Source organism: Rhinichthys klamathensis, unplaced genomic scaffold, assembly GCF_029890125.1.
Source record: "Rhinichthys klamathensis goyatoka isolate OS25496 unplaced genomic scaffold, OSU_Roscu_1.1 h1tg000186l_1, whole genome shotgun sequence".
NCBI classification, from domain to species: domain Eukaryota; kingdom Metazoa; phylum Chordata; class Actinopteri; order Cypriniformes; family Leuciscidae; genus Rhinichthys; species Rhinichthys klamathensis.
In genome coordinates, this window is record NW_026606714.1 from 1,660,087 (window position 1) to 1,684,711 (window position 24,625).

General features: G+C 41.7%; 1 protein-coding gene across 1 annotated transcript in view; it reads right to left on the reverse strand.

Annotated features, from left to right (window-relative positions):
* The window catches only part of egf (epidermal growth factor), a 40,396-nt gene that overhangs the window by 13,465 nt on the left and 2,306 nt on the right, over positions 1-24,625 (reverse strand). The window contains exons 2-16 of the mRNA XM_056261847.1: positions 15,349-15,548; positions 15,013-15,194; positions 12,546-12,779; positions 12,220-12,425; positions 11,831-11,944; positions 11,574-11,696; positions 5,419-5,541; positions 5,210-5,335; positions 4,899-5,035; positions 3,192-3,340; positions 3,007-3,111; positions 2,548-2,771; positions 2,203-2,373; positions 355-498; positions 129-227 (exon numbers count right to left, since the gene is read on the reverse strand). Of these exons, the coding sequence (XP_056117822.1) occupies positions 129-227; positions 355-498; positions 2,203-2,373; positions 2,548-2,771; positions 3,007-3,111; positions 3,192-3,340; positions 4,899-5,035; positions 5,210-5,335; positions 5,419-5,541; positions 11,574-11,696; positions 11,831-11,944; positions 12,220-12,425; positions 12,546-12,779; positions 15,013-15,194; positions 15,349-15,548 (2,337 nt within the window). The remainder of the gene's footprint in view (positions 1-128; positions 228-354; positions 499-2,202; positions 2,374-2,547; positions 2,772-3,006; positions 3,112-3,191; positions 3,341-4,898; positions 5,036-5,209; positions 5,336-5,418; positions 5,542-11,573; positions 11,697-11,830; positions 11,945-12,219; positions 12,426-12,545; positions 12,780-15,012; positions 15,195-15,348; positions 15,549-24,625) is intronic.

Below are 24,625 nucleotides of genomic sequence, written 5' to 3' on the forward strand. Positions count from 1 at the left end.
CATTCTCAAGTTCATTTATTAGAAATGAGTCAATCACAGTATTCAGCAACCACAAAAATGTGAATAATGAAAATGAGTAATAAATATCTCGTCTATGATGAATGAAATTGTTTTGAATATTGTTCTACCCAAAATCATCTTCTCTGTGTAAAGCATGGCCAGTGGTGTGCTCTCATCATTCAGTGTTTTATTTCTCAGACGATCTCTTGATTCACCATCATCTGAATCTATGTGGAAAAATACAGCTCTTTTTTATTCAAACAGTTACTTTTCAAATTGCTTTGATGGTTTAATGTGTTTTTTTAGGAATCTATTTTTTTATTTGTATTTTAACTCAATTCTCATCACACTGACCAGGGAATGATGTATTAATCGCCAGACAGTCTTTTCCATCAGCTGAGAGAACGTGATTTGAGTGACATGAGCAATGAGCCAATCCCAGTCTGCTCTCACACACTTGGGCACATCCTCCGTTTTCATGAAGACAAACATCTGCTCCTAGGAGAAAGAAACATGCAGTGCACAATATGTTGAGTCAAAGATGGAAGTAAAGATGTATAAGATGGAAATTATAGTAGTTCACTTCATCACAATTATATTTGATATATTATAGTTTATCACAAATATTCACAAAAATAAGTGTAAATTCAGTGGAATTTTAAATAATATCACTACATTGGTTTGAGCGGATGTTGCCATTTTTGTCTGTCAAACTGTCAATTTATCATGTTAAGAGAAATATTTTATTAATGTGTAAATAATCACGTTATTATTAATGAAGTTTACGTGCCTGAGCTTAACCAGAGCAAATTTCATATTTTCACATATTTGGTGTGTACCCTTTTCCAAAAACACACTACCGTTCAAAAGTTTGGGGTCAGTAATAAGAAATGAAATACAGCAAAGATGCATTAAAGGGATACTCCACCGTTTTTTCATATTAAACTATGTTATTCTCTTATCTAAGACGAGTTGATACATACCTCTCTCGTCTCAGTGCGTGCACTGAATCGCTCTGTCGGGCGGAGAACTTTGAGAGCAGTTAGCTTAGCCCCATTCATTGTATATGGGCCAAACAGAGATGAAGTTAGAAGGGACCAAACCCATCCACGTTTTCTCTATTTAAATATAGTTACACGAGTAGTTACACGACCAAGTATGGTGACACTAAATAAAATGTGGCGCTTTTTATAAGCGGGTAAAATGGATAACTATAATGTATGGCGGAATAGCACTTATTGGGAGCACTTCGACTCGGCGCTGTAATATCTTCACTCGTGAAAAGTCCTTCCCTCTCCCTCTCCCTGATACTTCGTCAACTCTGCACAAAAAACTACTACTACTGCAGGCGTGCAGGTCACGTTGGTTCTATTGACGGAAATGACAGGGAGAGGGAGAGGGAGAGGACTTTTCACGAGTGAAGATATTACAGCGCCGAGTCGAAGTGCTCCCAATAAGTGCTATTCCGCCATACATTATAGTTATCCATTTTACCCGCTTATAAAAAGCGCCACATTTTATTTAGTGTCACCATACTTGGTCGTGTAACTACTCGTGTAACTATATTTAAATAGAGAAAACGTGGACGTGTTTGGTCGCTTCTAACTTCATCTCTGTTTGGCCCATATACAATGAATGGGGCTAAGCTAACTGCTCTCAAAGTTCTCCGCCCGACAGAGCGATTCAGTGCACGCACTGAGACGAGAGAGGTATGTATCAACTCGTCTTAGATAAGAGAATAACATAGTTTAATATGAAAAAACGGTGGAGTATCCCTTTAAATTGATCAAAAGTGACAGTAAAAACATTTACATTTGTATTTCAAAGAAATGCTTTCTATTCATGCTGAAAACCACAGGAATAAGTTATTTTTTTAAATATTTCAAACCAATAATATTTCACAATATTACGGTTTTACTGTATCAAATAAGTGCAGTCTTGGTGAGTACAAGAGACTTCTTTCAAAAACTTTTTAACATCTTAATGATCCCAATTTTTTGAAAGAGTGTGTACTTTCATTGACTAAAACAAAGGCATATTTATTTTTTTAACATTATGGAGTTAATGTATAAAAGGAATGATCCAGTCCAATCTGTTTCCCTCTTTAGTTACACACTAAAGAGTAACAACCTCCATTTCCTTATGCACGTTATTAAAAACAATGGTTCAAAATATGCTAATAATAGGACACAGCATCTGTACCCGGTTTGGCAAGAGGGTGGACAATAACCAGAGAAGCTGGTTGGATAGAGTCATCATGGACATGTTCAAGGTTTCGTCCAGTTCTTCTCATGTCCAGCCGGTAAAGTAGGTGACCCTCCCAGTCACTGACCCAGAGCACATTCTCAAATACTGCAACGTCAAATGGGCGACCTGAGCCAAAGCAAAAATGATCAACAGAAAACAGAAAAAAAAGGGTTTTTTTTGTCACAAACCAGCATAAAATCAGATTTGCAACATAAGTTTGTGCTCACTTCCATCATGTTTACATTCAGTATTTGCTTGTATATTGAAAGTGTGTGCATGCTTTTGGCAGAGAAGCCTCACCTACTTGGTTTTCACTTAGTATATGGCGATTAGACCCGTCCAGCTTGGCCGACTCAATCACACCTCTGCTCAGGTCACACCAGTACAGACGCTGGGAGCCGTGATCCACAGCTAGTCCACTAGGAGACACCAGACCGGTGTTGACCACAACTTCACGCATGTCTCTGTTCAAACCTGACCGCTCCACTGCAGGACGACTACCCATGTCTGTCCAATATACCTTCCTCCAGACACAAAGACAAGAAGTTCATGTATGATTACGAGTCAAGATCCATTTTAATGTTTAAGAAAAGTGCTGCTTGGAATAACATGAGGGTGATTAAATAAGGTTTTTTTTTTGCTGAACTCTTCCAAGAAAAAAGATAATCAGAATAAAATGACGGTGGCCACTGTACAATTTTAAGTTTATATGATTTAGGCAAATCGCATTGAAGAAACATGCGGGTTCAAAAGTCTTACTGCGCCTGAGGATGTAGGACAATGCCTCTGGGTTTTTGGATGTCTTTCTCTATAAAAATCTCCCTGTCAAGGCCATTTAAACTGCTGCGGGAAATAGAGGATAATCTGAAATGCAGAATGTTAAAGTCAGTTGAGCAAATAAGTAAGTTGTTAAGGAAGTGTGTCTGTATTCATCTGTAGCCCACCCTCTATCAGTCCAGTATAGCTTGCGATGGACCCAGTCCACAGCCAGACCCTCGGGTGAGTCGAGTCCAGTGGAGAAAAGCATCTCTCTGAAGCCTCCATCCAGTGAAGCCCTCTCAATACGCTTCAGGCCTTTATCTGCAAAATACACCTAAACAAACAAACAAACCCAAATGACTACTTCCATATGAGACATTATCATTATTTGGTTACAATTTCAAGGACATTGTCACGATTGGGTCTCGTCTTGGTCACATTTCATGTCATTGTCATGTTTCTGTGTCTAGTCATGTGATTCTGTTTGTCATGTGATCCTGCCATGTGTCTTGTCATTGGTTAATCGTCTGTTCATTGTTCACAGGTGTCCCTTGTCTTGTCATTAGTCTGTGTATTTAAGCCCTCATGTTTGCCATGTGTCTTTGTCAAGTTTTATTTCACTGTAACCTCTGTTGTGTAAGTTCATGGTTTCATTTTGAGTTTTTCATGCCACACCATGTTTTTGTTTCATGTTTAATCTGGTTTGTAATAAACTGCACTTGGGATCCACTGGAGGCAAGTGTAGATGAAAACTCATTACAGAAAACTTGACCTACAATGAACCCAGCGGTTGCCCTCCTAAATTTACGCCAGGAGAATTGTCCTCTGGAAAAATATGTGAAGGAATTTTGTGGGCTGTGCTGCCAGTTGGATTTTAATGACGTTGCTTTGAAATACATTTTTTGGGTGAGTTGAATGAGCCCATTCACTCCCAGCTTCATGGAAAAATCCACTGGTCCCTGGCCCAATACATTGACTACGCCTTGTTGTTAAGTGGCTCATCGTTCATGGTGGGTTTTGCAGATGAGGAAACCCACAACCCCACAGTACCGTCTAAGCCTGAATCTCTTCACATCATGCCTGCCAAGCCAGAGACTGTTCACGCCATGTCTGCGGTGCCTGTGTCTTCGGTCGATTAGCCGTTGCCACGCCGTCTGAGCCCTCAGCAGAAATGGCCGCCGCTATGCCTGAGCCCTCAGTGACTCCAACGCCATGTGGTGTGTGTGGGCGGCGCACACATTTGAGCCGGTGTCTGTTCCTGAGCCGTATGTTCATGTCTTCATTTTGAGTTTTTCATGCCATGTTTAATCTTGTTTGTAATAAACTGCACTTGGGTTCCCATCTACACTTGTCTCCAGTGGATCCCATTACAGACATATTGAAAGACAAATTATCGTAAATAAGTTCTGATTTAGTTGAAAATAAGATTAATCCCAATAACTTTATTCTATTGACAACCACTATTTTCAACAGTACATTTAGCACACAAAGTAAAAAAAGTTTGTTTTTTGTTTTTCAGGATTCTCTCTCCATTGAATATGTGGGTTTTTTTTGTTGTTGTTGTTTTATTTAATTATTTGTGGATTCGTTTTTTATTTATTTATTAAAAATTGACATTTTGAATGGGCCAGAAGAAGGCCCTGAATCTATGTACTGTGTAAAATGTGTACATGAATGAAAAGAAAAAAAGTGTATCCTCTTGCACTTATACTCTGTGGCCACTAGATGACAGTAAAATACAGTATCAACAGGAGCCCCTGAACTTTATTCCTGTTTCCTTACATCTTATGTCCACTAGAAGGCAGTTGTAAACACAATCACTGCAGTGGCCATCGATAAACTGTCACAGCACACTTTCTTCAGCCATGTGTTTGTGTGATATTTTATTTTACCCTTTTCTGCACTGGATCATAATCCAGAGCAATGATAGACCCTCTTGGTTCCTCCAGTAGTTTTCTGCTCCTTTTGCCATTTGTGGTAATCTTTCTTATATCTACTACATTGGCAAACAACAGGTACGTTGGAGGTCCTGCTAAAAAAAAAAAAAAAAGGAAATAGATTCCAGAAGATCTAGGTCACTGGAAGCAAATGCACTTAAATACTGATTAACTACATGCTTAACCCAATAATTCTAGGAAACAAAATGTGGGAGACAGACAGGCACCCTGGCAGAATGTAGAATATAAAAGCTTGTTGGACTTGCCTGTGGCAGCACAGTGTTTACCATCAGACTGTAGCTGATATCCAGGCTGGCACTCACACACCAACCTGCCTGGAAATAAAGTCACACACAACTGACTGCAGCCCCCCCGATCTGCAGACAAACAGCCTGAAACACACAGACAATGGTGAAGAAAACAGTCATATTTGCATTCATTAAATAAGGCTTTTAACATACTTTGACACACACACCTGTGCATGAATGGCCATCAGAATTTAGCACAGATCCATCTGGACACACACACACATCTCCTTCTGCTGTGTGTACACATGCATGATCACAAGCTGTAACATTCTCCACACATGGTTTAGTCTCTGTAGATGCACAGGGAGAAAGGTAAGCAGGCCATCTTTTCTGTATTTACAACAATATATATACAAAAATGACCAAATTAACCAAATCTGTATGTGTGTATTTTTTCCCACATATATTTTAGGCCATTTTACATATGTTATAAATACAATCATATTTCATAAATATATATTTTAAAATACAAAAAAATACATATTTTAAAACCGGTGATGTATTTTCTTGCCCCTTAAAGTACATTTTGTAATAATTTGGAATTTGAAGGTTTAATATCATATTATATTTTACATTTGAATAAAATACAGTGAAATTGCAAACAAACAAAAACAATATTACTTGAAATGATATTGTTTATCTTTCAACTTGGTTTTGATTAGTTAAGATCAATTTAATAACATAGATTTAAGAAAATAAAAAGTTAATTTCAAAATAACAAAATTACAAACATAACAATAAGGTCAATATCAACTGTTATAACCCTGCCATTTCAATTTAATTGTCACTTCACATATTCTTGTGCAGCCAAGCAGTAATAGGATGGCATGGTCATTTCAGGAAATGGAATGACCTGTTGGATGACAAGATAATGCAAATGGCCTCAATCTTTCATTTCAAAAATCCCTGTCCTCAGATGATCAATTCTCACCTCAATGTTTCCATGAACACCTCTCTGAACCAACAGACCTTGTGGCACTGTGCCTATCAGGCAGTCCTTATTCTGACACCTAATAATCCCAAATCCAATCATCCTATATTTACAAAACACCGGTCCTGATATCAATTAAGAGTGTCTAGAACATTTTGTTTTATTCAGGTTAACAATGGATACATATAAAAACTGTGCCTCCTGTTCAGTTACATTACGTAATGACAGCAGTTCAAACAGACATAAATACAGATTTAACTCCAGAGAGCTACAGAATAAGGAGCTATTTTTATCTGGAATGGTACTGTCACCAGTGCTGATGATAGACTCTGAAGAAGCCATATGGTAGGAAACAAGCTTCTTATCTGGACACTCTCCAATCCTGTTATAATGTCAGGACCATAATCCCACCCACAAAGGTCATAGTGCGAAAGGGGTCCATTGCTCAGAGTGAGTGAAAGCATTTGATGCTCTGAGACAGTTAACAAGAAGATTATGTGACAATTTCACTCTTAAACTAAGCTTAAAATCATTCAATCAAAACTGATTTTTTAAATTAAAATTATTTTAATATTGCATCTATGCACATAAATTCATGTGCCCTCATAATCTTTCATCAAAATAACTCCCCCTGCCTCCTGCAACGACATCTCATCTCTTCTCTGATGATGTGTTTACTTGCGAGAGGGCGGGACATCCTGTCACTCACATGACATCACAGCAATAGCAAACCACAACCATTCAATGAACCAATAAATTCCTGATTGGACAAAATCATGTCCCAACCTACATTTTTTTTCTTGTTCAAGCAGCTGTTTCACTCGATATGTGTCAAAATAGGGAAGAAAAGACTATCGCAAGTTTCATGCCGACTTTAAAATAATCTCCTTTTTTGTATAAATTTACATCTGCATTCAAAACTTAAATGTATTTATAATCCTAAAATAATTATTCACAAAAAGTACAAATCTATTCCATTATTTATTTTATAATTCTATAACATCTATATTCATTTATTGTCATTTCCTCATCACTAATCATTCTGAATATTCTGACAGCCAGAACACATTACAACAAACTTGATTGCATGTGTGTATGAGTGTCCGCAGGTGCGAGAACTGTATGGAGCGTTAATCTCGCTGTTGCTTTGCTCCTGACCTGCTTAGCCAGGCAAAGCTGCTGACTAAATATGTTCCTTATTACTGATGTCACCTCATTATCTTATGGCACTGCGCTGTCCTGCTCTGCTTCAATGCACAATTAGAGTGCTCTTTTTAGCACTTTTCCTTTTATAAATCTCTCTCTCCCTGACCCACAACTTCTAGCTAGGGTTGTGAAGATCAAGAGAGGAACAGGCCTGATTTTATGTGATGGTTTCTGTTTTGTGTGGCCAGCAGTCGTCCGCGAGGGGCTGCTGGCTTATACTTTCATTTTTGTATTTGTTTTATTTTGTTATTAAAATTGTGAAATGTTAGCCGGTTCCCACCTCCTTCTTCCCATAACAACGAACTGCATTACAATGTTGGTTTTCCTATTTTGTAAGTGACCGAGCATTAGTCAAAGTAATGTCCCTATTTTAAAAACAAAGCCTTATAAAGGTAACAAATTATAAAATTAAAAAGAATGGCAGACATTTAGGCCAAAGTGGCGAAGATAAAAATCTTTTTCATTATTTTCTTTGTTATAAAAAGATAAGAACAAAGAAATACATTACATGTACACAACATATAATATAAAGTTAAATAAACAGTGCTTTATTTTTTAGTTACAGTAGGTGTATTTAAAGGGGTCATATAATGGTACATGCACTTTTACAAGTTGATTGTACTGAAATGTGTGTTGGCAGTGCCTGTACACAACCATCATATAATGATAAAAATCCATCCAGTGTTTTTGTTTTAATCTCCTTATATGTTTTCCCCTGCCTCAAATTGAGCCGTTCGATTTTGTAACGTCACACGCTCGGACGCCCCTCCCACAATTATTGATTGACAGCATCGTTTCAACACAGACCCGCCCTCGCTCGTGAGCGAGCTGTCAATCATAGTCTGCGCGGACCGGCGCAGTCATGGTTGATATGCTGGAGCACTGTCTATGAGCAGAATGGCGTCTAAAGCCTGGCTCACACTACAGGAGTTTTAGGCCGATTTATGCCCGATTTTCCCCTCCCGAGAATCGGAGAAAAAATCTTGTCGAGGACCTCGATCGGTTCCGATGTTCGGCACAGATTATCTGGTAATGTGAGGCATTCACAGATCGAATCTTGCACCTCCCGATCTGCTCTTACACAAATCGGGCTCGCCCCGATCATATCAAACATGTTTGATATTTATCGGGATGAGCAAGATTGTGATTACGTCAGTACTGTCACAATAGCCAATAAGTAGGGCTGTCATGGTGAAGGAATTTCCATTGAGGTAATTTTGAGTGACTCAACAGCGCGATGCGCGCATTATCTCCATTTATATTTATTGCTAAATAAATAAGCACAATACAGTATAATAAATAATAATAAAATACTAAATGCATAATAAAGGCATCTGAAATAATAAACTAAGTAGCCTACAATCTAGTGTTGTCAAAAATATAGATTTTTCGATATCGATCCTGAACCATCTGCAACTCTTCCGTCTTCCGCAGGATGCACGCGATCTTCAGTAGTGAACGCGCCAGAGAGAAATGCACATTTCATATAGATTACATAAGCAGAGAGCAGTCTGTTGTCTGTTTTCTTTCGTTTTGAATTGTTCTGTTTAAAAGTAGACATGTCTGTGAGGCAAGTAGGCTATCTTATACGCTGAGTTTCGGTTCATTTATGAAGTATCGCCGACGCCTCCGTTTCGTGATTATCTATCGTCTGCTATATTTACTTCTTATTTATAAAAATCCAGGCAATTGGTTGATGAAACATTGTTTAAAATTAAGATACAATTAATACAAAACGAAATTCGATTTAAAGAAAGGTTTTGTGCTTTCTGTTTGATGTCTTTGTGAAAGATTTAAAGCATATTTTAAAGTCGCTTAGAGCGGTCATGTCCGTAACATTGTTTTTTCCTCAAATGCCAACACGAAAAATAAAATAATATGAATATTTTATGTTCTGTGGAGACTGAGAGCCCTTTCTTCATCCGGTGGGTAGTAGCTACTGTAGGCTATTACTTTGGTTTGCACAGTGTAATTCACAGAATTAGGCCTAGGCCTACACAAAAATATTTTCATTATAAAATATTTATATTCATTATAAAGTTATATTCATTCAAAGATAGGTTAAATGAAACAAGCTGTTAATTATTTTAATTTTAACTTTGAGCTCCACTTTACAATGCTCAGCTGAGCAGCAATGGGCATTGAGCAACGCTGCTGATGCTTTACCTTATAGAGATCTATGGCATTGATTCATTGTATTGAACAGAGCTGACGCCATTCATTAGAAATATCCTTATTAAAAGGATGATTTTTTTTTAAAAGATTTCGCTTTCCTTGGTCACACGGCAACCTTTTCACGAATATGACTTGATATGAAGGACAGATATTTTGTTTACATCCACCTTTCCGCTTCCGATCTGTTGCGTGAGATCACGTGAGGCGCTTTCTCTGGCACGAATCTTAATAACATTGTGTAGTGTGTGATGCGCCACGATTTTCAAATCTTGTAGTGTGAGCATGTTTAAGATTTGAGGTAAGAAAATCTGCAAAGATTCTCCTTAAGTGTGAGCTGCAACCAGATTTCAAAATCGGTTAGGATTTTAAAACTCCTGTAGTGTGAGCGAGGCTTAAGCGATTGTGGTGTTCTGTTCTTGGGTGTAATAACGAACACAGCAGTCATTTTAATGTTCCTAAATCCGAACCGCTGAAGACGCAGTGGCTGAGTTTGTTTTCGAAGGGAATATTCCCCACGAGCAACGTCAATGCGTTCATGTTTGCGCGAATCATTTCTCAGCAGACTGCTTTATAAACAAGGGTCAGTATAAAGCTGGTTTTGCTAAGAAGCTGCTCATGAAAAATGGATCGGTACCAGCTATTCGTGTTCCTGCTGAACCTCCAGAAAACTGAAGTGAGTGTAACGTTTTATTAAACTTTATATTAATATTTATATTAATCTTTGCAAATCGCTAGCTGCACGCTTCACAATGAATGCGTCTAAGGTTTACACTCAGGGTAAGTTACTTTACGGCATGTTTTCTATCTATGATGTTCTCAATATAATTCATAATCCCACGTTTATACTGAACAACGCGTTATGGTTATTGTGTTACAAACGGTGTACACACAGAACAGAGAGGCGGGGTGAGCAAAGCTCATTATCATTTAAAGTCATATGCACTGAAACGGCGTGCTGAAAACAGAGCTGTTTTTGACCAAGTAAAATAAGTGTTTTCTTACAATACTAATGAGAATTTTTAATTGAAGTATATTACAAACTTTTAATTTAGACCCTAAAGAATCATACTAGCTTGTACAAAAATGGCATTATATGACCCCTTTAACAGAAGCATTCAAGAATTCACCAACACGGACACTCCGGCACGGACACTCCGGCACGGACACTACCGCACGGGCACAGGCACCGGCACCGACACTCACTCCGGCACCAACACAATGTCACAAGAAACGTGAATTTGACTTGGTTATATCAGACTTACCAACAGCGGTTACACAAACAAAACTAGACAAGATGCACGGACACTCCGGCACGGACACGAAAACTACGGCACGGACACTACGGCACGGACACTACGTGGTTCACAGGTTTGCAACAATATTAGAGTGAGTAAATAAGGACAGAATTTTCATTTTTGGGTGAACATATTTTAAGAACAAGTGGCAGCATGTTTACTATTAGGCTACTGTCACTTTAAAACCGTATACACGCATATGACACGCACCCGATTTTCTCTCAAGTGTTTGCTTTCACTTTAGACATAACCAACTGTGTTTATGTAAACCTTGTGTGTAATTGCCAGTATTAACGAAAGATAACTTAGTCCAGTATCCAGGCACTGCTTGACAGACTTTTAGTGCCTGTAAACTTCGAGTGTATGCGCTCATAAAAGCACAGGTTAGAACAGCGCATCAGCACGCAAATGAAATGTTTAACCGGAAAGGCTATAAAGTATATCCAAATAATGAACTTTTATCCCGTAAGTGTAACTCGACCTCTGCGTTAACATGTGATTTGAATATACATTGCATTGTACAGTATGTTGGGACAGAGGTGATAGAATACACTATAGCACGATACTACGATATTTCTTCAAAAGCAGATCGTGGAGACATTTTAATCATCCACGATCAAAAATCGTGATATTGTACACCTCTACTTCCAGCTCATTGATATGTATGCTACTAGTGCTAGTGTTTCATAATCCATCCCCCATTCTCCAGTCCTACCTTGGCAGGTCTTCAAATCGGGCAGTAACAGGTAACCCTTAGGGCAGGTGCAGAAGTAAGAACCCGGAACGTTCTCACATCCCAGTGAGCAGCCGTGATTCCACAGGGCGCATTCATTGATATCTAAACGAGAAGGAGAGATTTTTTTCAGACGGATACATTTTGAACAAAAGAATAAGAAAGCTGTGAATTTCTACACTAATGCTATCATGTCTCTTAGATGTTACTGTGTTTCACAAAGGAAACAGAGGCTGTACCTTCACAGTAGTTGCCTTGTTTACTGAGGGAAAAACCATCCCTGCAGCGGCACAGACCAGTGTCACTGTGACTGGAACACACTTTCACACACTCTCCTGTGTGTCGATTGCAGCCTGCACAAGAACAAACAGCATATCCTTCCATACACAGACCACCAATATGTTATAAAGTTGCTCTTCTTTATGTGATGTTTAAGATAATTATAAGACATTTTAACTCTTTCCCCGCCAGCGTTTAAAAAAATTGGAATAATAAAATAATTGTTACAAATAATTACAATAATTCTTCCAATGTGTTTTGTTTAGCTATTTTGAATGCACATACTCCAGCATACTTTATTATCAGATTTTATTAAAGCAATTAATCATTTCATCTTTTCATTACCAACCTGGAGTGAATGGAGGTGGAATTTCCACCACCGGCTGATTGATGGGATGTACCACTTTGAGATCAGCAAGGGGGTGCGGCATCCTTTTGGAATTGACATTCTCCCCTCGGCCCCCTGTGTACTTGTTTACTCGTGTTATTCTTTTTGACTTAAAGTCTATTAGGTACACATAATCCAGGAAAATCGTCATCCTCAGAGCCTGTGGTCTAGCGGTAGAACAGGGAGGACATTTATACTATTATACTATATCTTTACTATAATAGAGTAATGTGTGAACATTTTTAGTTTTTATTTTCTTTTACATAAAGGATTGATCTCAATTTTACCTGAAGGGCTGATTAAATACGTTGATAATGTTGCCATCATAGTTGCAGGAGCCCATTGCAGTGTACCCTTCTTGACCTTGCTGAACCCAGAACAGTCTCCTGTCCCGGTGGTCTATAGCCAGAACCTTCAGTGACATTCTGTCTGCAACTTTCAGCACTGTCGCCTTCTTCCCACCTGTCATGTCTGAACGCTGGATACTCGGAGGCACCCCATCTGACAACCAGAAAATATATCTGGAAAAAAAGTTGTACATATAAGTGTAGCACCGTTAAACATCATTCGCATAGATCATCTCACATCTCTGTAACCTTCAACTTATTCAGCAAAATTGTAAATGATACATTTAGATTAATTCAGATTATATGTCATTATGAAAAAATGGCATCAAAATAAATGTAAAGTGAAAAATTTCATTTCAGTTTTTAATATACAAGTATAAAGTAGGAAGGCACAATATAATGCTATGCTACCATATCACTTATCGGCTGAATACATGTTTTATATTGTATCAGTGGATATTATTATTACACTTCTATTCACACCTCTATTATTACACTTAGATTTAGATTGTCGTCGCACTCACATAAAGTTAATCTTTAAGAAAACAAATTACTTAATACTATTAAATATAATCTTTAACAAATATCAAAATTAATATCCTTTTTCATACTGTACATTATAATGTTGCGATGCACACTTAAAATCACTGAAAAGGTATTTTGGTTTTTAGTGTTTTATGTATTTAGCCAAAACAGTATAGAATTGAATACAAGCCATTTTCAGTTACTGGCCATGACATGAAAATAATTATCGGCATATCAACCAGACATTTATATCGGTGCATCCTCAATATAAATATTACATATTATATATCAAATAAATATTAGTCAAACAGTGTTTTTAAGTTAAAATATATAAATTAAATGACCCAATCTCCATCAATACAAATACTGAATTGCGACTGGAAAAAAAAACCTTTCCAGTTTCCAAAATGAATATGTAATAGTGTTGATTTATTTGTATTGAAAACAAAATGATTGCTTATTTAACACTTGTTTATCTCTTCAGACTGCTCCTTCGACTTAAAAGTGAGGCCAGTGTGCTGTAGAATGCTGTTGGAGAGACCCTGTTAAAACTGCACCTATGTGCCAGTCATGTTCGAAAGAATGTGAACGTCTGAAAGCTCCAGCATTTATAGCAAGGAGGCAAACTAGGATTTGAGCAACACAGTCCTGAGAAGAGCTATGTCTCAATATGCTAACAACTTTATTGCCATTGAAGTTTATGCTCTTTTATGTAGTTTTTTTTTAATACAACATAAAATATTTTTAATATTTGTTTAAAAATAAAAAATGCATTTAATACTTATATCACTATAATTGTGCATTTCAATTTTCAGGAGAGATCAACCTAAAATGAGTACATTATTCCAATTCTTGCACTTTTCCTTTCCATGAACGACAGTATACACTCACCTAAAGGATTATTAGGAACACCATACTAATACTGTGTTTGACCCCCTTTCGCCTTCAGAACTGCCTTAATTCTATGTGGCATTGATTCAACAAGGTGCTGAAAGCATTCTTTAGAAATGTTGGCCCATATTGATAGGATAGCATCTTGCAGTTGATGGAGATTTGTGGGATGCACATCCAGGGCACGAAGCTCCCGTTCCACCACATCCCAAAGATGCACTATTGGGTTGAGATCTGGTGACTGTGGGGGCCATTTTAGTACAGTGAACTCATTGTCATGTTCAAAAAACCAATTTGAAATGATTCGAGCTTTGTGACATGGTGCATTATCCTGCTGGAAGTAGCCATCAGAGGATGGGTACATGGTGGCCATAAAGGGATGGACATAGTCAGAAACAATGCTCAGGTAGGCCGTGGCATTTAAACGATGCCCAATTGGCACTAAGGGGCCTAAAGTGTGCCAAGAAAACATCCCCCACACCATTACACCACCACCACCACCCTGCACAGTGGTAACAAGGCATGATGGATCCATGTTCTCATTCTGTTTACGCCAAATTCTGACTCTACCATCTGAATGTCTCAACAGAAATCGAGACTCATCAGACCAGGCAACATTTTTCCAGTCTTCAACTGTCCAATTTTGGTGAGCTCTTGCAAATTGTAGCCTCTTTTTCCTATTTGTAGTGGAGATGAGTGGTACCCGGTGGGGTCTTCTGCTGTTGTAGCCCATCGCCCAGATTGTGAAATACTCAGACCGTCTGGCACCAACAACCATGCCACGCTCAAAATGGCTTAAATCACCTTTCTTTCCCATTCTGACATTCAGTTTGGAGTTCAGGAGATTGTCTTGACCAGGACCACACCCCTAAATGCATTGAAGCAACTGCCATGTGATTGGTTGATTAGATAATTGCATTAATGAGAAATTGAAATGGTGTTCCTAATAATCTTTTAGGTGAGTGTAGTTTTGTATTATAATTATGTTTACCTCTCATTTGGATCAACAACAACACTTTTGGGCTGAGATAGGTCTCTCAAGACAGTGTTTTCATTCCTCCCATCTGTGTCCATTCTGTGTATCGTTCCTTTATCTGCATTGCTCCAGACGACTGAGTTTTCAATCCAGTTCACAGCGAGACCAGTGATTTTTTTCACTGATGAGAGAAGTTTCTGAAAGAATAAACCAAAGGCTTGGAACAGGCTCCAAACAAGCACTGATGACATTAAATATTAAAATACTGTATTTACAATATTTATTCTGTATATGTAAAAAAAAAAATCTAATAAATAAATAAAACTAACATTAATAGGTCTTCAGTAGTACCTGTCTGCCTGTTCCATCCAGTCCTGCCCTGTTTATTTGTCCTGCATGTGTGTCAGCCCAAAACATTGTCCCCTCACTTAAATGGAAGTCCAACAAGATAGACCTTCCCACCCTAGAAACGATCCTGCTCCGGTCCCCACCATCAAGGTTCATCCTCTGGATGCCATTTCCCAGGCCAAGTAACAGATAAGGCTCAGGATCTTTGAAGACACAAATACAAGCTCTGACAAATCTAATCAAAATGATACAAACATCATTTCTATGACATACATAAAACATACATCATTTGATCCTTATTTGAAGTTAACAACCATTTTAACAAGTTTCTGTACACATCTCATTTTCCTGTTCAAATCGAACTGATTTTAAACCCAATCTTAAATTAAACTGCATAGCCACAAATAATATATTTACAATATCAAATAAAACATGGTTTACAAAAGCGGAACATGCTTAGATCTTTGTTTTTCCTGGAACACCCTTTCCATCACCCAGCCAATCACAGCCCTCTGATTTTTGGGGAACATTTATTATTTTAAATCAATGTAAAGAGTTGTGAGAAAATAGGATGTGTCAGGTGAGGTCCACATACTATACATACGAGTTTCCTAGTTAAACCCAGATTCCCGAGAACTTGTCACTAAAGTAGTGCATATTTACATATATGAATATTTTGAAGCGTATTGTATGTATTATACATATTGCAAATAGCCTGTATTTGACCGAAATGCCAGAATCGTCAGCAAGCTGACTATAGATAGCATGGTGAATGTTTATGGTGTCAATGAATTGGACGCTAAATCATTTTGGCTTTAAAAGGATCATTTGTTTTATCAATATTCATCATATGAAGCGAGCGAGTCTCTTCAAAAAATTTGGACTAAACAACTCAATTCATATGGATTAGTTTTAAGATCTCTTTTATGAACATTTTGAATATGGAGGGACAGAAAGCTTAGATTTCATCAAAGAGATCTTGATTTGTGTTGTATAGATGAACAAAAGACTTACAGATTTGGAACGACATGAGGGTGAGTAATTAATGAAATATTTTTTAATTTTTGGATGAACTATACCTTTAATAAGATTTTCCCAATAGGCAAGAATTAACCTGGTCTTCTAATGATGGTTCCTGTTCTTTCAGACAACAATGCACTTGAATGCGACAAGCTCGTTCAGAAGTGGGAAGTAGGACATTTCCAATAACATTTGAAGGCAGCATTGATGATTTCCATTACACGAGAGTAGATGTTAAAACTTCATGCTGATTTGTACTCGGCTTTCGCCAAGATAAGCAAAACTAAGACGAAGCTTTACAGTAAACTATGCTTCTCCATCCATTTACGCTTCTTTCCTTAAGGTGGTGTGACTCCCCTTCTGTCCGGCGTTAACGGCTGCAGTGTACTTGGCACGTCAGCACACGCGACGGCTGCAACTACAGGACAACAGGACCAGACAACCGTCTGGATTGAGCCGAGTATGGGACATCTCTAGGGTCTTCAAGTGGGCACCTTCCGTCCTCAGTGTTTCGTCGACTAGCCCACGACACCTCAAGAGGGCTCGACAGTGACTCTGGCGTCCCAGAGTCACCCCCCCCCCCTCCGTCCCCCACTCAACTCAGCCCAGCTTACTGACCTCTACATCCCTCCTGCTGCTGAGACCTAACCACAATCTCACAATCTCTCCGCAACCCAACCATACGCGCCAACCTGTTTGACTAAGGCTGTCGAGCCCCACTGGTGCGTTAATATGCAGTTTCAGTGGCAACGGTTTCGTATGGCATACCACCTACCGCAAAACACAATATCTGCCCAACCACCCATCATTCACGCAATATCCACAGGAACGTATACAAATAAACCAACAGACTCTTCAAGTTTTCAAGAATTCTACGAAACCGTAGCGTGGCGGCCTGTACCCAGCCAGCCAGAATCTTTCCGTCTCAACCACCGCCAGTTGCTGCTCCTTTCTGCTGCTTCAGATAAGTTTTTTACTGTGCGACGCAACTCTTGGCCGCTGAATCCGACGTCTCTGAGGAACCGGGTTGTAGAGTGTGCCACAAAACCTCGACAACCCACTTCCACTGGATAAACCTGGACTCTCCATCCTCGCTGTTCTGCTTCAGTGGCCAGCTGAGCATACCGCAGTTTTTTCCTCTCATATGCCTCATCTACCGCATCCTCCCATGGCACTGTTAACTCTATCAGTTGAACATTAAAGTCATTAAGAGTAGGCAATTTCTGACAGCCTAGCAATAGCAAGCCAGCTTTGAAAGCATAAGATCCCATCCTCCCTTTAGAGCGTCTCCAAAGCCATGTCTCCTTCAAAACACATGAACGCAAACAGCAGCGCCTGCAAAGCGCCATGAGATAGTAGAGACGGTGTTAAATTACCTCGTCTCAAAGCACATAACTTTACAATAATAATGGACGTAAACAACTTACAGAGCTCTGGATGTACCACATGACTACTGCAGATTAATTTCGGAGTTGATAGTGTTGACATAGAAACGCATAAATCCGACAACTCCAGGTAGAACGTCACGGGTTGCCATCTCGTAATTACGGTTATATATATATATATATATATATATATATAATTGTTTTAAATGTTGCTTACATTTTTGTTTCTCTGCTGTAGTGATATTAGTAATTGTAACAGTCTGTAAGGACTTATATTTTAATGTTAGCCTACAATGTTCTGCAATAAAAAGGTAGAGTCATGAACATAGTTTAATTCTTTAAATAATATAAGCTAGTGTGTCTATGTAATATAGACACATTTCAGCAGAAATTTTATTCTTATCAAAGTACCACTCTGAAGGATTAAATATCTAATACTGTCTCACAAGTTCATAATCTGATTTAAAACTGTGGTCCATAAAAAAAATTATATTAAAAGATATTGAATAAGTAGGTGCAAGATATAAGCTCAGAGTTGTGATGAAGAAGACTATGTCGATTTTATTGTATGTTAGTGGCTGCATTCACTAAATGAAATTAAATAGCTTTAACATGAAACCTCCCTGAAACCTTATGGTGTTGTGACCCTAAAATGAAGCTTGATAAATGAGGCCTGTCGGCTAACAAATACATTATTTCTTGGTCATAAAATTGCTAATTATTTTCTCTTTATTCCCTACCCATATCAGCACCTATAATGTCATTCAGAATGTGAATTATTGTTGCTGTGTGACAGGTCTTTTCATGCTTTAATGGGGAGAGGTTCACACATCTATCTCACAGATGCCTGCAGAAATCAAGCAACTGTATCCTAGCAACACACACCATAGTGGAGGCCTTCGAAGTTGTTTGAGTGGATTACACAAACGCACAGCCATGTTGCTAGGATATGTAGAGACAAATAATAGAAAAAAGTTCAACATGGTTTTGGTTACAGTCAATAGCCACTAATTTACAACAACATTTAGATGAGTATATTAATTAAAGCAATTCAATTCTGATGTTCTAGCTAAGCACATTCAAGAAATAACTTACGATATCAAAACTTTAAAGGGAGTTTCCCTTTCGAGAGGTTCCTCCTATTGCGTAATAGCTTACGCTATGGGAAAACTCCTTTTCTCGAGAAATATTGAAGTCTTTATGTAAAACGCATTGCAGCTGCACAGCATACAGCAATGAGCGAGGCAGCTCAGTCATTGGCTGTGCTGCGGCAACTGCACGAACCTATGACGGGGCGACTCTGAACCCGCTTCCAATGAGCGTGCTTCGCGCCCACGCGCGTCAGAGCCCGCAAAGATGGGCGTGGCCAAGGGCTATATATTGGGCGCCCCGTCGTCTGAGTTCTTCAGATTTAATCTCCTTCAGCAAAGAACCTTCTCTTCGCTGGATCCTCCGGATTTGTTGGAGTCTTTTCGCCGCCGCCGTCGACAAGCCTACAGCAGGACTGCTTCGAGGACGCAGGCGCCTTCAGCTGCCTTCGATCACCTTTTCTGCTAAGCCATCCGGCGCGCATCATCCTATATCCTTTTCAAAGCTATCAGTGTTCGCCCCCGCGACACTTTTTCTAAAAGAGCAAATTATCAAGGCGTTGTTTCAAATGCCTTCCTACGCCTCGTGTCAAGGCCCTCTTCAGGACGGGGATCGTCACATCATTTGTGCCCGCTGCCTGGGACCGGACCACGCAGAGGCTGCCCTTACTCGAGGCGGATGTCCCGAGTGTGACGCCCTGGGCCTCACCGAGCTGCGCGCTCGCTTCGCCGTTTTCACCGCGAAAGAGCCCACCTCTTCCGTGCTGCCATCTCCTCTGGTCGAGCCGCGAAAGAAAAAGCGCCGCTCACAGAGGCCGCCGGAGCACGCGGTTTGCAGTGATGTCACGCCGGGCCAATCCCCGCGTGCTTCACCACCACCCGAAGACTCCCCGCCGCCAGTCCAGTTCACACAGGCGGACCAGCACCCCTCCAGCGGAGCGATGGGGCTCGTCTCGTTTGGCGCGTCAGGGGATGACGATGACAAGGATGACAGTTTTTCCTGTGATGCTGCATCCGACGACTGGCCGGGTTCGTCGTTCGACCCCGCGCCATCGACATTAGCGGGCACGAGCGCGGGCTCCAGCATGGACTCGGAAATCGTCCGCATCCTATCTAAGGCCGTGGAAGACCTCGGGCTCGATTGGTCTTCCCCGGAAGAACCCGCCCGCAGCCGACTGGACGAGTGGTTCCTGCAGGGGCGCCGACAGGCCCCTCGACAAAGACCCTCCCCCTTCTTCCCGGAAGTTCACGACGAACTCACGAAGTCGTGGAAAGCCCCGCACTCCGCTCGCCTGAAGCCTTCTTTTTCTTTGTCGCTCTCCTCTGTGGACGGCGCGAAAGAAAGAGGCTATGAGGGGACTCCGCCCCTCGAGGAGGCTGTGGCCAATCATCTGTGTCCACCCTCCAACGCTGGATGAAAAGCTAAAGCTTCTCATCCCTCGAAGCCTTGCCGGTCTACTTCAGCTCTCGCCGGTCGCGCATACGCCGCCGCCGGCCAAGCTGCATCAGCGCTTCACTCTATGGCTGTCCTCCAGGTGTTTCAAGCTAAACTTCTCCGCAGTATGGACGAGTCTGGACCCGATCCTGAGGCATTTAAGGATCTGCACAGCGCCACTGACATAGCGCTGCGAGCTACAAAAGCCACCGCCCAATCCATCGGCCGTGCTATGGCTAACCTGACTGTCCTTGAGCGCCATCTGTGGCTGACGCTGACAGAGATGAAGGATGCAGATAAGGCGTCATTTCTCGACGCGCCTATCTCCCAAAGCGGCCTGTTTGGACCAGCGGTGAAGGAGTTCGTCGAGCACTTCACCGAAGCCCGTAAGGACTCACAGGCTATGCGTCACTTCCTGCCCAAGCGATCTAGCTCATCGCAGAGCCGCCAACGGCCGCCTCAGCAGCAGCGAGCTAAGACGGCGCCCCCCGTCTCTCAGCCCAGACCTGAAACGGATTTTCGACGCCGCTCGCGCTCTGCCAACAGGAAACAACCGCCCGAGCGACGGGGACCTCGGCCCAAGATTGTGCTGAACCCAGAGCCTCGTAAGTCCTCCTAGCTACAGGGAGAAAAAGGGAGAGCGCGTGTCTCGCAAGAGCCGGACCGTTCTCTCCAAAACGTTTAAAGCATTACCCAGTCCCCTTACAGGCGGCTGGAAATGTCTATACAGCAGCCAATGTGCCAGCCACACAGCTCGCCCACCTGCAAACAAACGCCGTTTTTACGGCGACACACAGAAATCACATAAAGAGCCATTTTCTGCCTGTGTCATTAAAGGGTCACGTGTCCACACCAAAGTGCGCATTCCCACATATCAAAACTGTCAACGCAGTGCCAAATGTTTTCCCAGCTCAAGCTGGACGCCCTATAAATGTAGATTGTGTGCCAACTGTCACGTATGCACCACTACACACAAGCACTGTTCCCACAGTTATAAACACTTCCCCAGTAAAAGCGGGAAGTTGTATAAGAGTAGCGCGTGTGCCCGCTGTTATGCACGCACCCCAACTCACAAACACTGTTTATATGACCAAAAACCTCCCGCCATGAGCGGGAAGTTTTATGAAAGTGGCGCGCGTGCCTGCCACAGTCTATGCACCCCCACCCATAAGCACTGCCCATACAGTGTTAAACATTTCCCCATCTCACTCTGTGAGCATTACGGCGAGCGTGCCTGTAATCTCACACGCACCCCTGCACTCGGCATTCAACAAAGCTGCTCAGCGCCCGCCCGCGCCGCTGAGAGCTGTAAGCTCGGTATTAGCACAGAGCGATTCGCTGGCGGGAGCCATACGTCACTGCGACACGCCCCCAGCCAGCATTCAGCCCATATCTGTGCGAGCGAAAGCTTGGGAAAATATCCCCGACATGCCGAAATGGGTTTTGAACATAATAAAACACGGTTACTCGCTTCAATTCGCTCGCAGACCGCCCCGCTTCACAGCAGTGGTCGAGACGAAAGTGAGAAAAGATGTTTCACATGTTCTACGCACCGAGATGCTCAAACTGTTAAAGAAAGGCGATATAGAGACAGTCCCTCCCTCTATGAGCGAGGCAGGTTTTTACAGCCGCTATTTTCTCGTCCCGAAAAAGGATGACGGTCTCCGCCCCATTCTAGATCTCAGACATCTGAACAAAGCTTTAATGATTCGCTCGTTCAGAATGTTAACAACCAAACATATCCTCGCGCAAGTTCGCCCAGGGGATTGGTTTCTATCAGTGGATCTGAAAGACGCTTACTTTCACATTCCGATAGCGCCTCATCACAGGCCTTTTCTGAGATTCGCTTTCGAGGGACAGTCATACCAGTACACAGTACTACCATTCGGCCTGTCACTGGCACCCCGTACATTTACGAAATGTATGGATGCAGCACTTTCCCCCCTGAGGCAGCGGGGAGTGCGAATACTGAATTATCTCGACGATTGGCTAATCCTAGCACAATCAGAGAGCCAGTTAGTGACACACAGATCTTGGATTATCAGTCATCTAGATTGCCTGGGTCTAAGAATCAATTTTGCAAAGAGCATGCTATCCCCCAGCCAGAATATTTCTTTTCTGGGAATAGTGCTAGACTCAGTGCAGATGACGGCGCGCCTCTCGTCAGAGCGCGCGCTCACTATCCGGCGCCTTGCAACATCGTTCAGAGCGGGTGCGCGCGCCCCCGTCAAGCGATTTCAAAAGATGCTCGGTCTCATGGCCTCAGCATCAGCTGTACTCCAGCTAGGATTGTTGCACATGCGTCCTCTCCAACGCTGGCTCAAAAGCCGTGTCCCCACTCACGCGTGGCGCTCGGGCCACTTTTTAATCAGAGCAAATCACGGCTGCATAAAAGCCCTGACGCCCTGGAAAGCTGTCGACTGGTATCAGTCCGGCGTGAGTTTGGGTGTGAACACAAGGAGAAAAATGATCACGACAGATGCCTCCAAAATAGGCTGGGGGGCCCTTTACGAGGGTAGGCCTGTCTCCGGCTTGTGGTCAAACCCGGAGAAGCGCCTACATATAAACTGTCTGGAATTGAAAGCGGTCGCTTTGGCTCTCAGAGCCCTGCTCCCGTACCTGAAGGACGAGAACGTCCTAGTCCGAACGGACAACATGACGGTAGTTTTGCATATAAATCGTCAGGGTGGACTCAGATCGAGCTCCCTGCACTCGATGGCCAGGGAGCTCCTCCTATGGTCCCAGCGCAACCTGCGCTCGCTGAGAGCAGCGCATGTGCCAGGTGTTCTGAACCAGGGAGCGGACATGCTGGTAGGGAAATACTACCTAGTTGTTCGTTTCCTGAGGGGCGCCAGGAGGATAAATCCCCCACGCCCCCCCTCGGTGCCGATTTGGGACCTGGCCACGATCCTGGACGCACTTAAGCGTGCCCCGTTCGAACCCCTCCGAACTGTGCACCTTAAACAGCTCTCGCTCAAAACTGCTCTCTTGCTGGCTCTCGCCTCGGTCAAGAGAGTGGGCGACCTGCACGCGCTGTCATCAAGCGCTACCTGCCTGGAGTTTGGACCTAACGACAGCAGGGTTGTCCTCAGGCCAAAACAAGGGTATATTCCTAAGGTGCTCTCTACTCCTTTCAGAGCACAGGTGATATCTTTGGCCGCGCTATCGTCTCCAGCAGACGAAAGCGACGCTAATTTACTCTGCCCGGTCAGGGCACTCAGAGTATATTTGGAACGTTCTGCCCTGTTCAGACAGACAGAGCAATTGTTCGTATGCTTTGGCGGCCGCACTAAAGGTCTGGCTGTTTCAAAGCAAAGAATATCGCGCTGGATAGTTGATGCTATAGCGCTGGCTTATGAAGCCAAGGGCCTTCAGTGCCCCTTGGGCATCAGAGCTCACTCTACGAGAGGCATGGCCTCCTCGTGGGCGTGGTCGAGTGGGATACCCATTCAGGATATTTGTGCGGCAGCAGGCTGGGCCTCACCGTCCACATTTATCAGGTTTTATAACCTACAGGTCCCCTCATTGCACTCTAACACAGGGATTCCCAAAGTGTGGTGCGCGCACCCCCAGGGGTACGCGAGCTGTCACCAGGGGGTGTGCGAGAGGAAAAATGCAATGGCGGTCTGTTTTTTTAAATGGGATTTTTTTCCATACAATAAAAAAAAAACATGAACTGTAAACATTTCCTTTGTAATCGCTTATATTTTAAATAAAAAAACTATTATTAATTAGTTTTTAATAGAAACGTATAAGACAGCTGCTGTCTTTTAAACACTGTTCTGCAGACGTTATCAACTTCTAAATTCAAATGTGCTTTCGCGCGTTAGCCAGTGCTGTCATAGCCTATATCACAACTATTGAGTGTTTTCAACCACATAATGTTTATTTTAAGTTTCACACATTTAAATACACATAAGTACTAGCAAAACAATGATTTTGATTTTGCTGATATCTATGGATAAGGCAATAATAATCCTTTTCATTATAAGATGACACGTTTTATTCATTGTGAGAACGTAGCTTCAGATTTTACCCTATTCTTCTCCCAGTTCACCAGCCTCTTACTGTACGTTCATGTTTTTCGTGAGAAGGGAAGAAACTGACGTGTTGTAAATCCAACAGATCCGATTCTTCTCTGAACTGTGGCACAAACTAACATGATGCCGCCCATCGCGCATACAGCTCAACTAACGCAATCGTTATGAAGGCGTTTAAACAACACAACGCGTCCACTTCCACATATTTGACAATCGGAATATCAGTGTTTCATGTATAGCTAATACATTTGTGAATATTTTTGATAAAAAAGGAAAAATGACACAAAAGCAGATCCTCATTCATTCAGCGCT